Source organism: Acartia tonsa, chromosome 6 (assembly GCF_053477335.1).
Source record: "Acartia tonsa isolate MP-2025a chromosome 6, ASM5347733v1, whole genome shotgun sequence".
In the NCBI taxonomy this organism is placed as follows: Eukaryota; Metazoa; Arthropoda; class Copepoda; order Calanoida; family Acartiidae; genus Acartia; species Acartia tonsa.
In genome coordinates, this window is record NC_137265.1 from 27,749,582 (window position 1) to 27,771,115 (window position 21,534).

Genomic DNA, 21,534 nt, shown 5'->3' on the forward strand with positions numbered 1-21,534 from the left:
AACTGCCTGGCCTAGAGTTTTGGCAGGTGTTTCATATCAAGCCACCCTAATTAATGACACTCTCAGTCTCATATCATTAAGGTGATTGATACGTAGAATCCTAACTTTCTACAAATCGATTCTTACTCACACGTTATGACTTATTACTTTGTTTTAGGTTTACAAATCTTGCCCAACATTATGAGAAATGTGTGGGTTCTGCTAAGATGAAAGTTTGCAACCTTTGCGGAAAGGTATTTTTTTTTTAAAATTCAGTAGTAATAGAAATCTTAAGCTGAAGATAAAAAAAAACTGAAACTATTATATATATATATGAGAATGTATAATATGATAAAATTGCTTGTATATTTTTAAAAATATTACAGTTTTAACTTGCTTATAAGGTTATTTTTAATTTAAAAGAATAGAATAAGATTACTTCATTATATTTTTCTTCTTCTATAAGATATCATATAAATATATTTTTTAGTTGTTGAAAAATCTGTCTAACCATTCCTGTCCGTTTGATCAGAAAAGGAAGGCTAACCAACCAATTGAATGTGGCAGATGTGGAAATGTAATGAAGGAAAAATATCTCAGGTTCATACAAATGAATACCAAAAAATAACCCGCGACCGTGGCCCAACACGCAGAGCATTCGCTCATCGTTGGGAAGGAGATAGGTTCGAATCTCTGCTTAACACCGCGTCATAACTAAAGACGTTAAAAATTCTTCCTTTGGTTCTTTGTCAGGTACGCGACATAAATCGTAATAACCCCCTAGAGGTCAAATACAAATTAATAGAAATAGAAACAGTTTTGTCATTTATTAGTGCAGCATTAGAGGTTTAATGGCTTCAAGTTATGATCATTTTCTTCCTAAAAGAATAAAAGATTCATGTCTTTTGAACTACCTACATATTTTGGACTTGAAAAATGCATTAATCTTAATGCGTATAGACGAATAAACAAACCTTAGATATAGCATTGATTATAAAATTATTATTTCAGAATTCATCAGAAGAACCATTGTGTTGGGGAAAAATCTTCTTCTTTTTCAAACTTTAGAACCGAAAGAATTATTTTACCTAAATTATAATAGTCAAAAAGAAGTAGGTACCTTGTTCTATTATTTCATTACTAAATTTTTGTATCAATAATTGTTTAATGAAACATTCGTTTGTTATTACTTCATGTTATGTTTATGTATAAATATTTAATAATATACCTGTATTTTAATATTTGTTTTATATTGCTCTCTAAAGGTTAGGAAATAATTCCACTAGCATGAGATGAAAATTCAATATTGAATCCCTAGAAAATAAAAAAATACCTATATTCATAACTACGTTGTCTGGAAAGGCATCACAACAAAAGACGTTGAAAATTGCTCCCTCTATTGCTATGCCCGATGCATGAATAGTTAGCGTAGGTGTGATTTTTTATTTTTAAAAGTTATGTCCAATGTCCTGCAACGAAAGGGTTGGTTGTCTGTAGGTCGATTGTTCGCGTGATCATACACATTATTGGCAATCTTTGGTTCAGAGATGCACCTAAGTGTCTTTGGAGAATGGCGGTACCCTCCCCCCAAAGAGTTATGAAAAGCTTCACTGTAAAGGAGAACCATATCTGTTCAGCGATTAGCATGATCCTTCGGTACAGACAAACATCCTGTTTTTATATTAAAATATAATTATTCTTTAAAATAAAAACTGTTTCAGCTTTACAAACACAAATTATAGAACGCTAGAATAAAGCTGGGAAGTCCTTTAGGCTTTGTGTGAGGCTCACTGAGTGCAGCTCTAGGTAGATCATGAGTAGGATATTTATGCATATTCTTGTTAAAAAATAAACTTATTATATGAATTACAAACACCTAGGAATGGTCACCTGCTTTTGTTTTAAAGCCGTCTAATATTAATGTAGCTACCGAGCCCTACATAGGTACAGGGTATTACCGAGTATTAGGAAACACACATCTTTGTCTGAATTAAAACTCTCCGATGCTAACCAAAAGAATTTTATAAAAATGAATAAATTCAGGGAAATATTCCACAAAAAGAAAAAAATATTGATTCAAAACAAATACTTTAAAACGAAGGATTTCTTTGAACCATTACTGGATTGTATTTACATTAGAGATGGCAATCCGTCAAATTTTTGGACCAGATTCTTACAAGAATCCGTCCAAAAAACGGCGAATTCCGGATTCTAGCAGTATTTTAAAAGGCTTTTTTTTAAAATCAAAAAATTTAAGTGCTACATCATATGACCTAAAAATTAATGTTCTTGGTTTTTTCTATAATTCACTTCCGAGAATTGAACCAGATTTTAAAAGATATTATATATAATGATGATAATCTTTGAATTAAAAAAAGGGGGAGTTGAAAGAAAAAACCCAAGACGCTAATTTTAGCCTATCAATTAAGAATCCGAATCTGCTATTAAAATACGGATTCCGGATTCGGATTCCAAAATTGGACGGATTTGGATACGGATTGCCAACCCTAATTTACAATGATCATGTGTGTAGAAAAATTACAGATATGTAGGTATATTATATAAGTTAACGTGTAAAATACAACACATGCTTTTTTACAATTATGGATGTGCAAGAAATTGGTTTTTATCATCTTCTATTTCTTGCTTTATTGTTACTTCAACATGTTCAGCCTCAATCAAGATGGGGAAAGGATACTCTTCACCAGTTTCATCTTCTATTTCCTTTTTAATATCTACTTCACCACAATTAACAAAAGTAGTAGTTGAATCCAATATTTTGAGATGTTCTGCTGAATTATTGTGTCTTTTTAGAGATGAAGTAGAATTGAAAGATTTCTGACATATTCCACATTTGAATGGCTTAACCCAAAGATGGGTCCTTTTATGTACATTTAAATTACCTTTTTGTGTGAATGTTTTATTACATATATCACATTTGAATTGAGTCTCAGCTGTATGTGTACTTTTGTGCACTGTTAGTTGACCTTTTGCTGGAAAAGCTTTGTCGCATAAATCGCACTTGAATGGTTTCTCATTGGTATGAGTTCTATTATGGATAGTTAATTCACTATTTGTTTTAAATGATTTTTCGCAAAAATCACATGTAAATGGTCTTTCACCTGTATGAACTCTCAAATGTACATGTAAATGAGTGCTAATAGTGAATGCCCTTTCACACATGTCACATTTGTATGGCTTCACATCATTATCAATAAAACTAGCAGAATTAGATTCTAACCTCTTTAGATGTTCAACTGATTTATTGTGATGTGACACGTGTGAAAGAGAGTAGAAAGATCTCTGACATACGTCACACGAGTATGGCATCTCTCCTGTATGGATCCTCTCATGTTGTATCAAATTATTTTTCTGCGAGAATGTTTTATCACAAGTATCACATTTAAATAACTTTTCGCCTGTATGGGTCCGCTTATGTATTGTCAATTGAGTATTACGACAAAATGCTTTGTCACACATCTCGCATTTGAATGGTTTCTCATTGGAATGAATTTTTTGATGCAGATTTAGCTCACTGTTTGTTTTAAACGGTTTTGCACAAAAGTCACACTTAAATGGCCTTTCACCAGTATGTACTCTCATATGAACTTTTAGACGACTACTAATTGTAAATGTTTTTTGACAATAGTCACATTTGTGCGGTCTGTCATCTGTGTATGTACTTGTGTGAGATACAATGTTTGGCTTGCTAGAAATAATAGTATCACTCATAGTGAATCCTGAAAAAGGTAGAAGCGAAATTAATCTTTTGGAAATTTGTGCAATTAAATATTTATAACGCCAAACAAACCTTCAAGAAGGACTGAAAAGGTGTATTTTGCTTAATATAAAAGAAATACCTCCAATAGTACATACAATTATAAAATTATCAAAAAAAGGTATCTATAACTTTTTTAGTTATAAAAATTGCAGGATCCTTATGTAGGACATAAAAACCCATTAGTGAAATGAAATAAAATCTTATTTGTTTTAGCCACAATAATTCTGTAAATCAAGAACTTATCTACTATTGAAGTAACTATCCTTGTTTTCTACAATATTATCAGCCTGTCTATACCGAAGGATCTCACTAACCGCTAAACCGATATGGTTCTTCTTTTAAGGGTCCTGGGAGGGTTTATAACTATTTGGGGGGAGGGTACCATCAGCCTCCTAAGATAAATCGACCCTAGAAAAGAATAAACTTTTTTTGATTTTTCTTTTAAAAACTTAAATCTAAAATGGAGGGTAGTCGATCCCCCCCCCCCCCCCCAAAAAAAAAAAAAAATACAAATTCAAATATTGTGTTGTCTAAATCAACCCCCCATCTCAATGAAGTGGCCCTAGAGGCCTCTTGCAGGGCGTAGCCGATGGTAATATAGAAAGTATTGTTATTAACAATCTGATAATACGTAACTGTAAGATTTCTACAGCTTTGAGTTACAGGCAAGTCTGACACTTCATTTTATAAGTCTGAAAAAATCATTCAAACAAAAGTTATATGACAAAAAATCTTTAGACAGAATCAAAATTTATTTTCATTATTCAAAATTTAAATTTATTACAGCACAATGAGATTACAAGGTGACTTAACAAAGAAAATCTATTTTTACTTAAATTCTCTGAACAAAATAATGTTTGTAAAAGGGACTATGTTTGAAATTGTAAATTAAAATAATAGGTTACTATAAAACTGTTGACTGTTTAGTATCACAATAGGAATTTAAAACAAAAATATTATAATGATAAATTTTGGGTTGATATTATTTTTTTTATTTTCATATTTTTACTTGGATAATTTGACAGAAATGATGTAACATAATGCAAAAATACAACAAAAAAATAGATTTACATTTTGTGACTAGTTATAGGTGCATTTTTTAGTGAAATTATACATAAAATATACAACAGAAATATTAGTGTAATTCGGTAGTTTTAGCCTCCACTTATGTATATAAATATGTTCACCCCCTTTTAGATCTTAGGGATTTCTAAGTTTTATCAGTTCCCAATAGGAAGTAAATAATAAAATATATTAAAAATATAAGAGGTAAGCCAAAATAGTTGGTTGTCTGACTAAAGGGATAGCTGCAAGAAGTGCATTTTACGAGTTGTAGCATTTGAAATAGGAAACATTTAAATGTGTTGTTAGCACACAATTAACACAACTAAAATAGTCGTCACGCCGTGTTTTGTGAAAAGAAAACACACATCTAAATTGCATATATCACAAGAATATGATTATTAAGGCTTGAATCTTTAAAACTACGTGGTAGAAAATTGTAATCCTTAAAGTAAATAAACATAAATAAAGTTACATCCATTGAAAAGAAGAAAATATGTGGTGCACTTAATTCAAGATTAAATGCATTTCGTGCAACAACCCCATTTACACAGTAGTGATAAACTTCTACAATTGCTAATAAATATGCAAATTAAACTGACAACATCAATTAAATACAAATATAACATTATAAAATCTGTTATGCAACACGTATTTTTAAATTTCTTATCGATAAGAGAGGTATTTTGGTAAACAACAGAAGAACTTCATTGAATATGAACAAAAAAAATGTGCTTACTATGGTTATTTTACATATTCTTGACATGATCATATATCTTAATTGTCTTAGGTACCAAAACTATATTACAAAAAAAGCAACAAAAATAATGAAAAAATTGAAATAAAATATAATTTCGCCAAACTTAATAGGTTTTAGTAAAGTAAATTACAATATTCGAAAAATGTTTAATACATACGTCCAAGTGACATATTTTTGCGCCTATCTTAAGCTAAAACTTTTACAAGAAAACATGTACGAAGTAATGCAAAATCAAAGTTCCTAATCAATTCAGCTGTAGAATTTTTCTTTTACATAGCTGCCAAAAAAAAACTTTTCAAACATAAAGTAATCATTAGGACGATTAACAGAAGAGAATCCGTAAGTTTTATGGCTTTAGTAGTTCTGGTAAAATTGCGAAAATATTCTAAGAAATAAGATATAAAATACTTGTAACTTAGTGTAAAATGCTTGCTAAAAACTTTGAACGTCTATAATATTAAATATGTCAAAAATAATTTGTTTTCTATTTAAAATAAATTTCACAGGGCCAAATTTTTAAAAATACCTAGTCCTTTTTAATATTTGTTTATTCATATTCATCGACAGTCTCTTGTTTGATTTCAACATCAACATTTCCTGTCTCAGGAGGATCAGTTTCTTCAACATCTTTCTCATCTTTAACATCTTTAACATCTAGAATAGATTCATCATAATCATCCATCACTTCCTCTTTGATATCCACACTACACTGCACAGCATATACCATCATCATACGATGTACAGCTGTTTCATTGTGCTTTGCTAAGCCAGAATTACTAAAAAATGCCTTCTGACAAACCTCACATGAGAATGGCTTCTCGCCTGAGTGTGTTCTTTTGTGGATGGCAAGTTTGCCGGCCTGAGAAAATACCTTTGGACACTCCTCACAAGGATATTTTTGTTTGGCTTCGTGTACCTTTCTGTGCTTGTTTAAGCTAGTGCTCTGTGAAAATGCTTTTTTACATATTTCACATGAGAAAGGCTTTTCGCCTGTGTGTATCATTTTATGCTTGTTCATACTACTACTCTGAGAAAATTTCTTGTTACAAATATCACAAGCATATGGCCTATCTCCGGTATGGATTCTTTTGTGACGAATTAAAACGCCACTCGTTGTGAACATTTTGTTGCATACATCACAAGAGAAAGGTTTTTCTCCTGTGTGGATTCGTTCATGTCTGGTTAAATCACTGCTTTTTATGAAGCTTTTCCCGCATATATTGCAGGGAAAAGGCTTTTCTCCCGTGTGAATTCTACCGTGGTTTGTTAATTGACCACTTTGCGAAAATGTTTTATCACAAACACTGCAAGAATATGGCTTTTCTCCCGTATGGATTCTTTTGTGTGCTATGACACTGTATTTGCAAGTAAAGACTTTGAAGCACACATCACAAGTGTTTTCAGAGAGCCTACCCATGTCAAAGTTTGGAATATCCATGCTCATTTTTGGAGGAGGAGGTGGGAAATTTGCAGATGGAGCATAATTTGGGGAAGTTGGAGAATATCTTGGAGGAGGGTGGTAATTTGGAGACGAGGGAGGGTAATTTGGAGAAGGAGGACGGGTTTTTGTAGCAATGGGAGGGTAATTTGGAGAAGGTGTAGGGTAATTTGGAGAAGGGGGGACAAAGTTTTGAGTAGGATAGCTTGAGTAATTCATGATGAAAATCTGAAACAAAAATATTTTAAACAAACCTATAATATCACAATAGGTTTCAATATTAAAAATCACTTCAAAATATTACCTAAACTAATTTTAAAGAATTTATCGAAAAGAGGATAGATTCAAAGATTTGTTTTTATTTCTTTTAGAAAATCGTAAAATTACAAATAATTCTTATATAAAAATAACCAAAATAGGTACAACTGTAAAACCATATATGCAGCAATAAATAAAATTACCTTTATCAAATTTCAGAAAATCATTCAAATTCTTTACAGAAATTGATTTTTTATTCAATCATTTTTCTATCCATCTTATTTTCTGAAAATAAAGAATTAAAGAATGTTTGTTAGATTATAATGTTAGCTTCGCCTCGAGCAGGGATGATGTTGTCAGGAAAATAGTCTAAAACCATCCGAATACATGTATGAAGCCTCTTGGAAAAGTACGAACTATTAGGAGAACAAACTACGTGATTATCTTCAGACAACATATCCTTACTACTTTTGGTTTAAGTGGTGAGGACCTTTATCGTCTGCTAGCAAATAAATTTCTGCTCTTTTGTAGCGACTTGGCTGTGTTAAAATATCCAATGCTATTAGCTGATATTCAAAGACCCAATTAAAAGTCAGCACAGGGTCCAAGGGGTGGGTACATACATATACAGTGTGTTTTTTTTATGAGCACTTTTTTGAAAGCAATTTTACCCCACTTATAGTTATCAGAGCTTGATCTTTAAATCATTTCAATGGTGATCTAAACCACCCCGCGCGAAATTTCAGCCAATCACAGCGGCTCATTTTTAAAATGCGCCGCTGTGATTGGCTGAAATTTCGCGCGGGGTGGTTTAGATCAACATTGAAATGATTTAAAGATCCAGCTCAGAATTTAATGATTAATGGCTTATTTTCTTCGTTTTTTAAGGGAAATTATGAAACAACCAAAAAAAAATACAGTTTTTGTTGAAAAAGTACAGTAAAGTTGAAAATTAAAAACTTAGGTGACAACATCTAAAAATGGTTTTAGCGCATTTTTCTTATGCTCAAAATTGGATTTTCAGTAGTCGACTTTGGGGGGCCAGTACTTTCTCCCTGATTGAGATATGGCCTTCAAACTTTGACCTATTCTAGTACATGTCCCCAATAGTATCTGTATAAATTTATAGCTCTATATCTCAACTTTGAAGCCATTCTTGCAAAAGGTAGAATATTTGAACATAAGAAAAATGCGCTAAAACCATTTTTAGATGTTGACACCTAAGTTTTTAATTTTCAACTTTACTGTACTTTTTCAACAAAAACTGTAATTTTTTTTGGTTGTTTCATAATTTCCCTTAAAAAACGAAGAAAATAAGCTATTAATCATTAAATTCTGATAACTATAAGTGGGGTAAAATTGCTTTCAAAAAAGTGCTCATAAAAAAACACACTGTATAATTAACCCCTGTTCTCTCTATTCGATCTTTTACTTGAATATGTTACAAATAAATATTTATCACAGTTTTCGAGTATTAAATCAGTTTTAAATGATTTTAAATTAAAGAAAATAAGGGATAAGAAATTGCACGATAAATTGATGTATACCCCAAATTATAAAAAAAAAAAAAATTACCCTTTTGAATATTAAAAATCATTAGCAAAAAAAATGTGGACACTGTTACCTAGTAAGCTAAAATCCACCAATAACTAATAAAAGTCTCTAAAATTATAACCAACGAATGAAGGATCGTGTTAATAACCTTATGGGATGAGTAAAATTTTCATTCAAATGTCCCCTCCCTCCCTTAATTAAATGTGTTTAATATTTATTTTCACCTTAGTCAAATTTATTGATAAATTGTTTACATTTCTCAAATGCCACAATTACTTACTTTTCATTAAAATGTCGTCGTTTATTTGGCTCAAAATTATTTTACTATTTATTTTTAGAAACTGAATTTTTTTAATGTTGACAAACATAACAAACAAGGATGACCACATCCATAGCGAAGCACAAAAACTTATGGACGGACGTACGGATAATATGATTTAAAGTTTAATGATCCTCAATGAAGAATATAGAAAATTGTGTAGACAGGGTGTTTTCACCCCCTGACAAAACAATGAGGGGTGGATACTCCCCCCAAAATTACAACCATCCTAGACAAAAGTCTTCTTCTCCATCCTAAAACAGCCTAGGGGAGTGTCAAGGTATAAAAATTATTGGAAGACAACGACATTTAAAATAAAAAAAATCGTACGCGGTATTTGCGCACTGTAAACAAAATTTGGCAAATAAAAATATTGTGAATTTTCATTGGTTTATTGTAATTTGTTGATATTTATCTTGATTTTGAACTGTTTATGCAATAGTTTTATATATATTTATTCATTTAATAAGTATATTTTTAGATCCTAAAAGAAATATGATAGATCATGGTTTTATTACAATTGTTACACGCACTTACTTTCACCTGTAATTATGCTTCCGGCTAGTGTTTGATATTTACATATTTGGTTAAAAAAAACGAACTGATCATTGAATAATAGCATTGATATGTGTCCCTGTTGCTGATATGTCAGGCGTCTGATGTTCTATATGGGTAAAGTGATGCCCAAGCGGACAATTTCAACACGGAAATTGTTTTCCTACGAAACAAATCTTGTTATTCATAGTGTCCGGCACTTACTACAGAAAACTAACTTTTTCATTGCAAGATGTTTTTCTGGCCGGACGTTCTAACTGTGCTTTATAGGAATTAAACGTTGCAATTAACTCTTGACAAATAGTATATATTTAGGACTTCAATAGAAGGATCTTCATGCAATCTAAAAGATAATAATTAGCCGTATACTAACAGAAAGTTAAGCCATAAGTATCATAAGATCATAAGTATTTGTAAAATCCAATAAAAATACACTATAATGTTAACTTGCAACCTTATTCAATTTATTTTTCATTTAATTATTGTATTTCAAGATTTACTGAATGGAATATTAAAAGAAATATTTTTTAAATTATGCTTATTGGTTTCAGAAAAAAATATGTAAGATTTAGTAGCAAATTTTATTTTTTTATTGCATAAATTTCTTTAACTTTATTAAAATGAAAGGGTATACAGAATCATTTCTCAGTGGCGTATGTGCGGCTCTAGGTTGGGGGATTTTTACTACTTTTTATAAATAAAACATGTTTTGTATTTTTTTTCTTAGTCTTTCTTATATTTTGCCTGTGTTAGAATGGCCCTATGATTTCTAAGTAAAGAGATACTTGATACTAATGCTATGTCGGGTGCGCGACAAAGTTAGTTAGATTATAGGAGAATGACTTGGCCCAAACAGGCGCAACTCTTTGCACACCATTAAACAAAATTTGTTAATAGATACACTAAAAATAAGATCTCGTGGAATACACCACCCTCTATAGTCTATCCGAGTCTATCCAGTTTATCCCCATCAAACTTTGAAAAACCCTTAATTCTATCTCTCTCTAAATTTTAAAAACACATTATATAACCTACCTTAAGCCTTTGAAACACCTCATTTTACCCTCTTTAATAAAAAGCTTGTTTACTTTTGCGGTTTAAATTTCTTAAAATAACATTGTTACTAAATGGCATTATAGAATTTAGCAAATGAAGGAGGAATAAAAAATCCCTATTTTAGGTGGACTAATGGGTAAACTTGGACTGAGTGATTTGAACTTTGAAAATCTGAATTCAACACAAGCATTTGGAAGAATTATATGCTTAGCTTTGATGATCTTTCTAAATATATCTATGTTTACACTATTTGCCAGAGGTTTGACTAAATGTAGAAACAGTGTGGAAGCAAGTCTTATAAATACTTCAACAAATTTACTGTTGACCGGGATACTTGGAAATGTGATATTTCAAGAAGAACTTGATCTCTTCTGGTGGTTGGGGTCTGCTTTTATCTCAGTAGGGGCTTATTTTGTGTTAAGTGATCAAATGAATAATGTTAAACAGGACTAAGCTTTAATTATATCCCCGGTAGACAATATACCGATATACTCCTTAAAATAAAGATGCCATAAAAGGGAAGCTCAAGAAATGTAATGGGCAGACAAACGAACATTATCAAATATAGAGTAACAACGCATTTTATAATCAACTGTATTGCTTTGTATGGATGTACTTACTTTTACAGACCTAATTTTAGAAAAATCTAGTAAAATGTAAGCAAAAAAAGAATAAAAATCATTACGTTTAAAATGAACATACAGACTTTCATATTTTTATTTTCCAGTATGTTTCTTATTGAACAAAACGCCTGATATTACAGGACCTTTACAAATAAAAATATTTTTTTTATCAATAATTATCCTGATTTTTTTTATTTTTTATTGATATACCTATATACTATTTATTTCAATGGAAACTGTAATTTTTTATCTTTAAATCATCAATACACTGAAATGGAATTTCTATACACGTAATAATATAACTTGTAATTTATTGATTTATATTTTAACTAATTTTAACGTTAAACTAAGTTTATATTTATATTTTTATATATTTTTTTACCTACCTATGCATAAATCTATTTCAGAATATAGAATGATCAGTTAGAATTTTCACCAACATTAACATAGCATTACCCAATAATCTACTGTCTTTCAAGAAAATAATTGTGACTAACCTAGGTAGGTATTTTTTCATATTTTGTATACATTGATGAAAACAAGGAAAGAATTTTAACATTCATAAAAGTTTGTGTTTGTGGCCATAGTTTCTTAGTTTGTGGACCTATTTAGTCATGGAGTAAGACATGATACTTTTAAAAAAACACTAGGGATAGCTAAAGCTCCACATACAAGTACGTTATGACTTGACAATGACATGCTGTCTAATGGAAGCTTTCTTTATTACCTCAACCTCGTCCCGTATGGCAGGTGTCCCAAATTAAGTCCCGTAAAGACGCTTTTCGCAGAGGACCTTGGATAAAGGTTGCACTGATATTATGTAAGTGACTATTGAGTATCCAAACTATGGATGATCTCCATTCTTACACATCTAAGGGGAAGTTGAGCTAGGTTATTGCGACTGAGTAATTCAAGCTGTCACATGGGGAATCTATCTCGAATTCTTACTATTGTAACTTTGTGCGTTACTGCTGAGCTACGACGCCCAATATTCATAAAAGTTAAGATCATTTTTTTCAAAACACACATTTGCTTGTTTCATTCAAGAACTCTATCTTTTTTTTATTTATTTTTAACTTTGTAGTAGATTATTCAAATATTTTTCAGGTTCTAGGACAAATAGATTAACAATCCATCATGAACATGTGTGAGGATAACGAGGAAGATCTTTTACGCAGTGCATCCAACAGTTCAGCACCATCGGAGTTGCAAAGTCTTCCACCTACCCCTCCGCTCGGAGGACTCCTGAACCCAAGCCAGTATGTGGCTACACAAACAAACATGTGTGAAATTTGTAACAAGGAATTCTATAACAAGGCTACACTTAGGATTCACATGAGGATCCATACAGGGGAAAAACCATTCTCATGTTATGTATGTGAGAAACCATTTGCTCGGAAAGATATTTTAATTGAACACGAGAGAATTCATACAGGCGAGAAACCATATTCATGTGATATATGTACTAAGACTTTTTCAAAAAAGATTGATATGATAGTACACACGAGGGTTCATACAGGTGAAAAGCCATATACTTGTGATATATGTCAGATGTCTTATTGTACCAGTTCACATTTGTCAAGACACCAAAAAACACAACGACATCTTAATAAGTTAAAATCTGCCATTGTTGATAGTGGTAATGATTTGACAGTACAAAAAGATATTAATAAAAATGAGAAGCAGTATTCGTGTGATTTATGTCAGAAATCTTTTAAAACCAGCTCACACTTGTCAAGACACAACAAATCAGTTCAACATCGTAGAAAATTCGAACCTCACATTATTATTGACAATGGGGAAGATGATGTTAAACAGGAAAAATTTTCTCCAGAGGATTTTCTCTTTATTCACATGGAAGATGAACAAGAAGAAAATGATGAAAACGATGAAATTAAAATTAAACAGGAAATAGAAGAAAATGATGAAATAAAAATTAAACAGGAAATAGAAGAAAATGATGAAATAAAGATTAAACAGGAAATAAAAGATGAAGAAGGTATTCAAACAGAAACCGAGGTAGATGTAGCTTCTGTAACGGAGATTTAGCAAAAACAATTATAGCCCGACACCAGAACCAGGAGGAGGGCAAACCTCTAACGGGAGTGAATGCCCTAGAGAGAGAACCACACACAAAGAATGATATTTTAGCAATATTAATAAGAATTAGTTTAAAACACCAAATTGAAATACTATATCGTATTATATAAAGTAGTACGGAGTTTTTCCTGTTCTTTAAGATATTCCTAATCAATGAATTCTCCATTTCAAGGAGGCTTTGTGTAGGTACCAATTATGCTTTTATGTCTATTTACTATTGTGTAACGGAGTTCTTAAAAGGGAAACCCTTTGGGGCAGGGAACAAAATATTTTAAGAACCACATAAACAACGGAACTACTTTTACCTTTAATCCTTATCTATAATACTAAGTAGAATGATGTCTGTCTGTCCCTTAAGATCTCAGCAACATCTGAAACGATTGGGCTCTACTCTTCAATCTATGTAGATACTGGTCCTGCGGTGGTTTTGAGCTATTTTGTTGTGGGGTGGGACACACCCACCCCCTTAAAAACAAAAAAAGTCCCCACTCCCCCCCCCAAAAAAAAAATTCTCATTTTCTAATCTTTTTATAGTTTTTTTTATACCTATAGGTAGGTAGGTATCTTTTAGAACTTAAAAAAATTTTTTTAACTTATTTAGCATTTATTAAAATTTTAATATTTTTAGAATTTTCAAATTATTTTTTCTTCTAGGTAAACTGTTTTTTTAAATTAAAAAATATTTTAGAAAACCTTCCTTCCCGTGTGGGGACGAAGCCCCAAAAAACTATAGGCAAAAAAAAACATTCTAAAAAATCTCCTCTAGGGTCGCAGCCACTAGTTTCAAGAGGTCTAAATAATGTTTCTAGGAATCAGATAAATTATGTCCTTCTTAAGATTTATTTGTTTATGAAACAATTGTAACAAGGTACCTCAATAATGTTTATATTATATTTTGAAGTTAGATAAATTGTAATTTTTATTTTATATGTAATGTTTTATTTGTTAAAAAAAATATCTTTTCACTTATTTATATTTTTAAAGTTAGATCTTGGAAGTGTATGTAATCTTTTTTTAAACAGTAATATCAGTAGGTATCTTTTCCTATTTAAATTTCTGTATATTTTTTAGCGTTAATTCTAAATAGTTTAAATCTATGATGTACTTTTGAAGTGTTTAATATATGTTGAATATACCCATATTTTACATATTTCCATCAAGTTTCATTAAGATTTGTCCATTAATTGCGGTGCTAGATCGATTCCTAGATTGAAATTTTTCGTGATTTTAAAGGTTTCGTTATTTCCCTATTTTATCAAGTTTAATGTTTATTGTATGACACTGCTCTATATTAAATTTTTCCCGATATCCATTCATAATTTTTGAGCTTCGCTACTTATGGATATTGTCATCCTTGTTTTTGTATTAAATGAATTTGTATATTATGATTTATGACACCTCACATTGTACTAATGTTCTATTCTATTTCAGAACATTAGCCAGCAGAATGTTTACTTGTAATATCTGTGACAGGCATTTCATAAATATAAATGGATTAAATGCCCACAAGGGCGTTCATGTAGCTGTCAAACGTTTTTCCTGTGAAGTATGTAATAAACAATTCACTCGTAGTAAAACATTAAATGCTCATAAAAATGTCTATCACAACGATGGAGCGAAACCGTTCAATTGTGATGTATGCAAAAAGGCGTTTATTAGTAATAGTGATTTGACGAAGCATAAAAGGATCCATACGGGAGAGAAGCCTTTTTCATGTATAGTATGTTTAAAGACTTTTGCACAGCCTGGTCATTTGACTTCACACTTGAGGATTCATACAGGAGAGAGGCCATTCAAGTGTAGTGAGTGTGATAAGACATTTTCAGCCAGCAGTAGCTTAGATAAACACAAGAGGAGCCATACAGGTGAGAAGCCTTACTATTGCAATGTATGTTACAAATCTTTTAACTCCAGCTCCTGGTTGTCCAAGCACAACAGAACTGAAAGACATCTTAAGAAGTTGGAATATGCCAATAGTATAGGTACAGTTTCACAAACTATGCCCCTCAGCTTTTATAATGGTGGTGATGCTCAGTTTAAACAAGAAAAGAAAAAAGAGGGGATCTCTCCTGAAGATTTTCTCTCTGTCCAAATGGAAGCTGATAATGTTGAGGAAAATGGTTATCATTCAAAAATGTTAGATGATGGTACAAATATGCTTCCAACCAATACTTCAATCAATTTTGTTGATTGTGGTGAAGCTGTAGTTAAACAGGAAATTGAAGAAGAAGAACCAGGTAATGGTGTATCTGATCAAATGGAAGCTGACAATTTTCTTGGTGGTACTGATTTTACAGTACAAAAAAAGGTTATTAAGAAAGAGAAGCAGTACCCGTGTTATTTATGTCAGAAATCTTTTAATTCCAGTTCACACTTGTCAAGACACAAAAAAACAATTCAACACCTTAGCAAATTAGAACCTGGCAATGTTGAGGGAACTGAGAGTAATATAGAAAATCATGCAAATGCTCTTCCAAATTCTCCTTTTATCTGGTCTGATAATCATGGTGAAGCTGGTATTAAACAAGAAATTGAAGAAGAAGGATTTTCGCCAGAGAATTTTCTAGCTGTTCAAATGGAAGCTGACAATGTTGTAAGTGGTAATCATTTTCCAGTTCAAAAAGAGATTAATAAAATAAAAAAGCAGTACCCCTGTTATTTATGTCAGAAATCTTTTAATTCCAGCTCAAACTTGTCAAGACACAAAAAAACAATTCAACACCTCAGCAAACTAGAAGCTGGCAATGGTGAGGAACTTGATCATGGCGAAACTGTTTTTAAAGAAGAAATCGAAGAAGATGGATTTTCGCCTGAGAATTTTCTATCTGTTCACATGGAAACTGACATTGTTGAGGAAACTGAAGGACATCCAAACGAATCAGACGATTGTAGTAAAGCTGATTTTAAGCAAGATATCAAAGAAGAGAGATTTGTTCCAGGGGATTTTCCTTCTGTTCAGATGGAAGCTGACAATGTTGATGATACTGAAAGTAATCTCAAGAATATGGATATTCAAGCAAATACACTTACAACTTCTGCTTCTATCAGCTTAGACGATTGTGGTGAAGCTGATTTTAAGCAAGAGATCCAAGAAGAGATATTTATTCCAGGGGACTTTCCTTCTGGTCAGATGGAAGCTGACAATGTTGAGCAAACTGAAAGTAATCTCAAGAATATAGAAAATCAAGCAAATACACTTACATCTTCTTCATCTGTCAGCTCTGAAGAATGTAGTGAAGCTAATTTTAAGCAAGAGGTCGAAGAGGAGAGATTTTGTCCAGGGGATTTTCCTGATGATGATACTGAGAGTAATCTCAAGAATATAGAAAATCAAGCAAATACACTTACAAATTCTGCTTCTAACAGCTCAGTAGAATGTTGTAAAGCTGATTTTAAGCAAGAGATCAAAGAGGAGAGATGTTTGCCAGGGGATTTTCCTCCTGGGCAGATGGAAGCTGACAATATCGAGCAAACAAACATACATTTTAAGGAGTTAGAAAATCATTCAAATGCTCCCACAACTTCTTCTTCTATTAGCTCCGAAGAATGTGGTGAAGCTGATTTTAAGCACGAGATCAAAGAAGAGAGATGTTTGCCAGGGGATTTTCCTCCTGGTCAGATGGAAGCTGATAATGTTGAGCAAACAAACATACATTTCAAGGAGTTAGAAAATTATTCAAATGCTCCCACAATTTCTTCTTCTATTAGCTCAGAAGAATGTGGTGAAGCTGATTTTAAGCAAGAGATCAAAGAAGAGAGATGTTTGCCAGGGGATTTTCCTCCTGGGCAGATGGAAGCTGATAATGCTAAAGAAACAATAAATTATGAAATTGCAGATAAAGAAGAAATTTAACTCACTAAAATACAGATTTTTTAACCATATGTTTAAAACAAGATTAGTTTCTAGTATGATTTATTTAGCGAAGCTACTCAATAACTTTATTTGTCCATCTGTTTTTAAGTAAATGAGATTACTCCGCTGCTAATTGAGTTAAACGGCTCATTCTTTTTTTGTAAATATTCCGCTGATCAATTACCATATGTTGGTTTGTCAGTCTGTCTGCAATGCTCTCAAGGACAACAATTTCCTTATTATAAAATCATGTGTGTTTTATTCCATTGCTATAATAGTTCAATAGTTTTTTTTATTTAGCATCACTTATCAGTTCATCTAGTTAGCCCAGAAAATTGTTTTTCATATATAAGCCTAGCTACTTATGAATTTTGTATTCCTTTTGATAATATATTGAAGTAATAAATATTGTGTAAATAGTACTTTTAAAGCAAAGTAAAGCTAATTCTTCAGTGTCATGTTCTCATGATAAATTCACTAGATTGAAAAAATCCTTTCCTTCATTATCATCCATATAAAATATATTTCGGTGAACATGGCACCCTTTTAATCTTAAATGACTTACATCTTATTAATTTAACTTACATAGGTACCTAATTAGAAGATTGTTATAAAGAAAAAAAAACAATTGAAAATTAGAAAAGGTTATTTAATTTCAAGTAATAACCCTTAGATATATTTTTAATTTCAAGTAATAACCCTTAGATATATTGATTTGTATTGTAAAGTTAATATTTTAAACCTACTGTAAATAAGAATAGAATAAGTTTTAATTTTATTTTCGATGTTTTTTTTAATAAGCATTATTTTTTCACTTAATGTTATTTACTAAAATGTTATTATTATTTCAGATATAAAAAAATGTTTATAACACGATACACTCTGCTCAGTGAAATTAAAAACAGGTATAAAAAATTCATATTAAATTGAATTTTCTTTCTGAGCTGGATCTTTAAATCATTTTAGTGGTGAGCCAGATCGGGGTGAGCCGAATTTCAGCCAATCACAGCACGGCATTTCATAAAATGCTGTGCTCTCATTGGTGGAAAGTTGGCTCACCCCGATCTGGCTCACCACCAAAATGATTTAAAGATCCAGCTCTTGTGTTTTTATGTAATACCAAAATATATTCTACGATTACCTACTGTCTTAGATTATAAGATTTTGAAATAGATTTTTGTTATTTCAGTGTTGCACAAATCACAAGATAATAATGAATTTGACGGCAACATCTTTATTGAGAGAATCAAGAAAAATGGTATGCTACTTTTTAAAAGCGTACTAATTATATTAATATTTTTGATCTGGTAAAGATTGTGGTTACCGGAATTGATTTTTAAAGAATTTTAACTACAATGCCTGTTCGTACATGTTATGTTGGCAAATTACTGTAATTGTTAAAAATAGCAAATAAATTATCTTTAATACCTAGCCATTACCTACTTACTAAATGATGCTTATTTTTATCTCGCAGCGTATATTAATAAACGAAATAAGCTTTTCAACACGTATTATCTTTAGCCAGGCGTCCTTGTCTATAACTGGGGTGATCTTGGCTATTTCAGATTTTTGTTGGCCTTTTTTTGCCTTTAGCTTTTTCGGCGCTAGCTTTTAAGTTCCATTTTTTTCTAAAATCGAATCTTTCTAACATCATCCATCAATCTACAATTTTTTTCGTAGGGAGGGGGGATTAATCCCCAGGTAACTGTAAAACGAACAACTGATTTAATTTTAAAAAAGATATTTCATAATTTCAGCTACCACAGTATTTATTAAGACTGCCCCCCCTCGCCAAATCATATGAAATTACGAAATATTTGTTAAAGATTTTATACTTACACCTTTTTAGGAACCAGAAGGAGGAGCTACGGAGATATCAACCATGAATATTTGTAAAATTTGCCAGAAAGAATTCTCTAGCGAGAAAAATTTTAAACTTCACATGAGAATACACACAGGTGAAAGACCATATAAATGTGCTTTATGCGAAAAGGCATTCACACGGATAGATGGCCTTTCAAAACACAAAAGAATTCACAAAGGTGAAAAGCCATTCCAATGTGAGGTGTGCCAAAAGACATTTACACAAAAAGATAGTTTACAAAGACATATGTTGATACATACAGGGGAACGGCCATTCCAATGTGATATTTGTGAAAACACGTTTATGACCAATAGTTGTTTGACTAAACATAAACGGAGCCATACCGGTGAGAAATCATACTCGTGTGACTTGTGCGATAAAAAATTCTCTCAAAACAGTGCTTTGAATAGACACAAGAGACTTCATACAGGAGAAAAGCCATACCAATGTGATCTTTGTGAAAAGGCTTTTGCAGACAGTAGTAATTTGAAAATACATAAAAGGTATCATACAGGTGATAGGCCATTCTCTTGTTTATTATGCCAAAAATCTTATTACACTAGTTCAGAACTGACACAACATCTAAGATCAGCTAAACATCGAAAGAAGTTTGAATCTTCTACTTCTGAAGATTTGGTTGATTGTGGTGAAGCTAATATAAAACATGAAATAAAAGAAGAGGCAATCATGCCAGAAGATTTTCTTTCTATTAAGATGGAGGCGGATAATGACGAAGAAACTATAAAGCAGGAAGTACATGAAAATGAATAAATTGATGAACTTTCTGAAAAGATTTGAAATAGGGAGGAGGGGGTGGGGTTAATGCAACCATCTCGTAATCAATGAACAAATGGCACTTAGAATCCGAATTTCGCTATGAAACTTGGCATGAGTAATTCTTGGTAGGTCTATTTTCTCCAAATCGAACAAAAAGTTTGAAAAATAACAGCAAACGGTTGGCGGCTCAGCCGTTTAGCCTTTTTTTTGTGGCTATTTTCAGGGCAAATTCGTCACAAGCTCTATCTAGACGACGGGACCAGACGTTTTCAACCGGTTCTAGCCGGTAGCCACTGGTACTAGGAATCTAAAAAATTGTTTTTAATATCATTTCACATGAGTTAAAGCAAAAATATGCTTCAAAAAGTTGATTCCTACGTAATAAATGATAGATTTGCCCTAAAAATAGCCGTTGATAGCCGTTACGTTTCTTAGTTTTTGTTCAATTTAGGGAAAATATACCTACTAAGGATTACTCAAGCCAAGTTTTATGACGAAATTCGGAGTCCAAGTGCCATTTGCGCATTGATTACGAGATGGTTGCATTAAACCCCTCTCCCCCCTTATATGAAAGGTTTAACAAATTGTAAGTAATAAAAAGCATCTATTTATTATTTAGGTATTAATGCAATACCTTTGTTTTTTTTACCTTTATTAAAAGAACAGTAAAAATTTAGGATCATCTTTTTTTCCGAAGAAAACCATGAAGAAACGACAGCGGAACCGCATCGACCGGCAAAAATCTACCAGTAATGGGTTTGATTTGTCGATTTTTTGCCGGCTGCGGAGGTGTCACTCCCACATTTTTCACAGTTATACATTGTACCCTTATGTTTTAGTTTTGGTTATATAAAGTGGCACATTTGGAAAAGTATACAGCTATATGTACAGTGTGAGTCAAATAAAACTGAGTTTTCCGATTTTCAGAAACAACCAGAAGGAATACAGAAAAAATAATGCGGCCTCTAAGATAGGTGTATGGTGTAAAAAAATGCCTTGTGTGAAAAATGTTGATTAAGAAAAATTAAAATAACTCATCTATTTTGTATAAAAAAATCGTAGAATTTCAATATTAATTTAGAAAAAGATCTAAGAAAAGTACCTAAATGAGTTTTAAAGGTGAAATGCTTTTTGGCTCCTGACAAAAGCATTTTTAGAATACTGCGATTTGCCATTTTTTCACATTTCTTGATTGTGATGCGTTTTCAGTAAGAGAATTTTTTTAATAACGTAGCTTTTAGTATAAAGAAAATAAAACCTTTTTATTTGACAAAAAATCTCTAAAGACAAAAAAGTAATTGAAGTTTGAATTTCTTCTATAAAATTTTTTTAAATTTTACCCTATTTTGATTATTAAGTTATTATGACGGATTATAAAATACAAGAAAAATTTGTCAAAAGGGGGCGGGGATTTTGAAGATTAAATCAGATCATTATCTGATAATATGATTTATACTGTGAAAATTTTATTGAAATAACTTGTATTTTTAAGATGTTAGATATTTAGAATCTGTTGAATAAAAACTTTAATGAATAAAGAATATTGGTCATCTGT

General features: G+C 31.6%; 4 protein-coding genes across 9 annotated transcripts in view; 3 read left to right on the top strand and 1 right to left on the bottom strand.

Moving 5' to 3' along the window:
* Positions 1-1,218, top strand: part of LOC145323042 (uncharacterized) — a 13,457-nt gene extending 12,239 nt beyond the window's left edge. Inside the window, exons 18-19 of the mRNA XM_080165428.1 lie at positions 470-579; positions 991-1,218. Of these exons, the coding sequence (XP_080021554.1) occupies positions 470-579; positions 991-1,078 (198 nt within the window). The 3' untranslated portion in view covers positions 1,079-1,218. The remainder of the gene's footprint in view (positions 1-469; positions 580-990) is intronic.
* A 3,280-nt stretch (positions 1,219-4,498) lies between these two features.
* On the bottom strand, positions 4,499-7,565 carry LOC145322282 (uncharacterized). Of its 5 annotated transcripts, XR_013880616.1 has the most exons (4): positions 7,482-7,565; positions 6,109-7,248; positions 5,373-5,487; positions 4,502-5,067 (listed from the first exon to the last, which is right to left on the bottom strand). XR_013880616.1 is itself a non-coding variant. In XM_080164168.1 (3 exons), exon 2 carries the CDS (start codon positions 7,237-7,239, stop codon positions 6,130-6,132), a length of 1,110 nt encoding a protein of 369 aa, XP_080020294.1. In that variant the 5' UTR covers positions 7,240-7,248; positions 7,482-7,565; the 3' UTR covers positions 4,500-5,487; positions 6,109-6,129. The 5 variants fall into 5 exon arrangements, 2 of the variants coding, with proteins under 2 accessions (XP_080020293.1, XP_080020294.1); XR_013880615.1 differs by having other exon boundaries at positions 4,499-5,055; positions 5,373-7,248; XR_013880614.1 differs by having other exon boundaries at positions 4,499-5,067; positions 5,373-7,248.
* A 4,214-nt stretch (positions 7,566-11,779) lies between these two features.
* On the top strand, positions 11,780-14,918 carry LOC145322283 (uncharacterized). Its single transcript, XM_080164170.1, has 2 exons — positions 11,780-11,886; positions 12,493-14,918. Exon 2 carries the CDS (start codon positions 12,523-12,525, stop codon positions 13,432-13,434), a length of 912 nt encoding a protein of 303 aa, XP_080020296.1. The 5' UTR covers positions 11,780-11,886; positions 12,493-12,522; the 3' UTR covers positions 13,435-14,918.
* A 3,269-nt stretch (positions 14,919-18,187) lies between these two features.
* Positions 18,188-21,249, top strand: LOC145322284 (uncharacterized). Of its 2 annotated transcripts, XM_080164172.1 has the most exons (4): positions 18,188-18,243; positions 18,528-18,596; positions 19,188-20,015; positions 20,554-21,243. In XM_080164172.1, the coding sequence occupies exons 2-3, from the start codon at positions 18,552-18,554 to the stop codon at positions 19,971-19,973; spliced, it is 831 nt and encodes a 276-aa protein (XP_080020298.1). In that variant the 5' UTR covers positions 18,188-18,243; positions 18,528-18,551; the 3' UTR covers positions 19,974-20,015; positions 20,554-21,243. The 2 variants fall into 2 exon arrangements, with proteins under 2 accessions (XP_080020298.1, XP_080020297.1); XM_080164171.1 differs by having other exon boundaries at positions 19,188-21,249.
* Positions 21,250-21,534: the final 285 nt, after the last annotated feature.

Excerpts from the sequence above, each read along its gene's own strand:
- LOC145322284 (XM_080164171.1), top strand. The coding sequence starts at position 18,552 with ATGAATTTGACGGCAACATCTTTATTGAGAGAATCAAGAAAAATG. Across the intron at positions 18,597-19,187 it reads TGAGAGAATCAAGAAAAATG|GAACCAGAAGGAGGAGCTAC; the intron begins GTATGCTACTTT and ends ACACCTTTTTAG.
- LOC145322282 (XM_080164167.1), bottom strand. The coding sequence starts at position 7,239 with ATGAATTACTCAAGCTATCCTACTCAAAACTTTGTCCCCCCTTCTCCA.
- LOC145322283 (XM_080164170.1), top strand. The coding sequence starts at position 12,523 with ATGAACATGTGTGAGGATAACGAGGAAGATCTTTTACGCAGTGCATCC.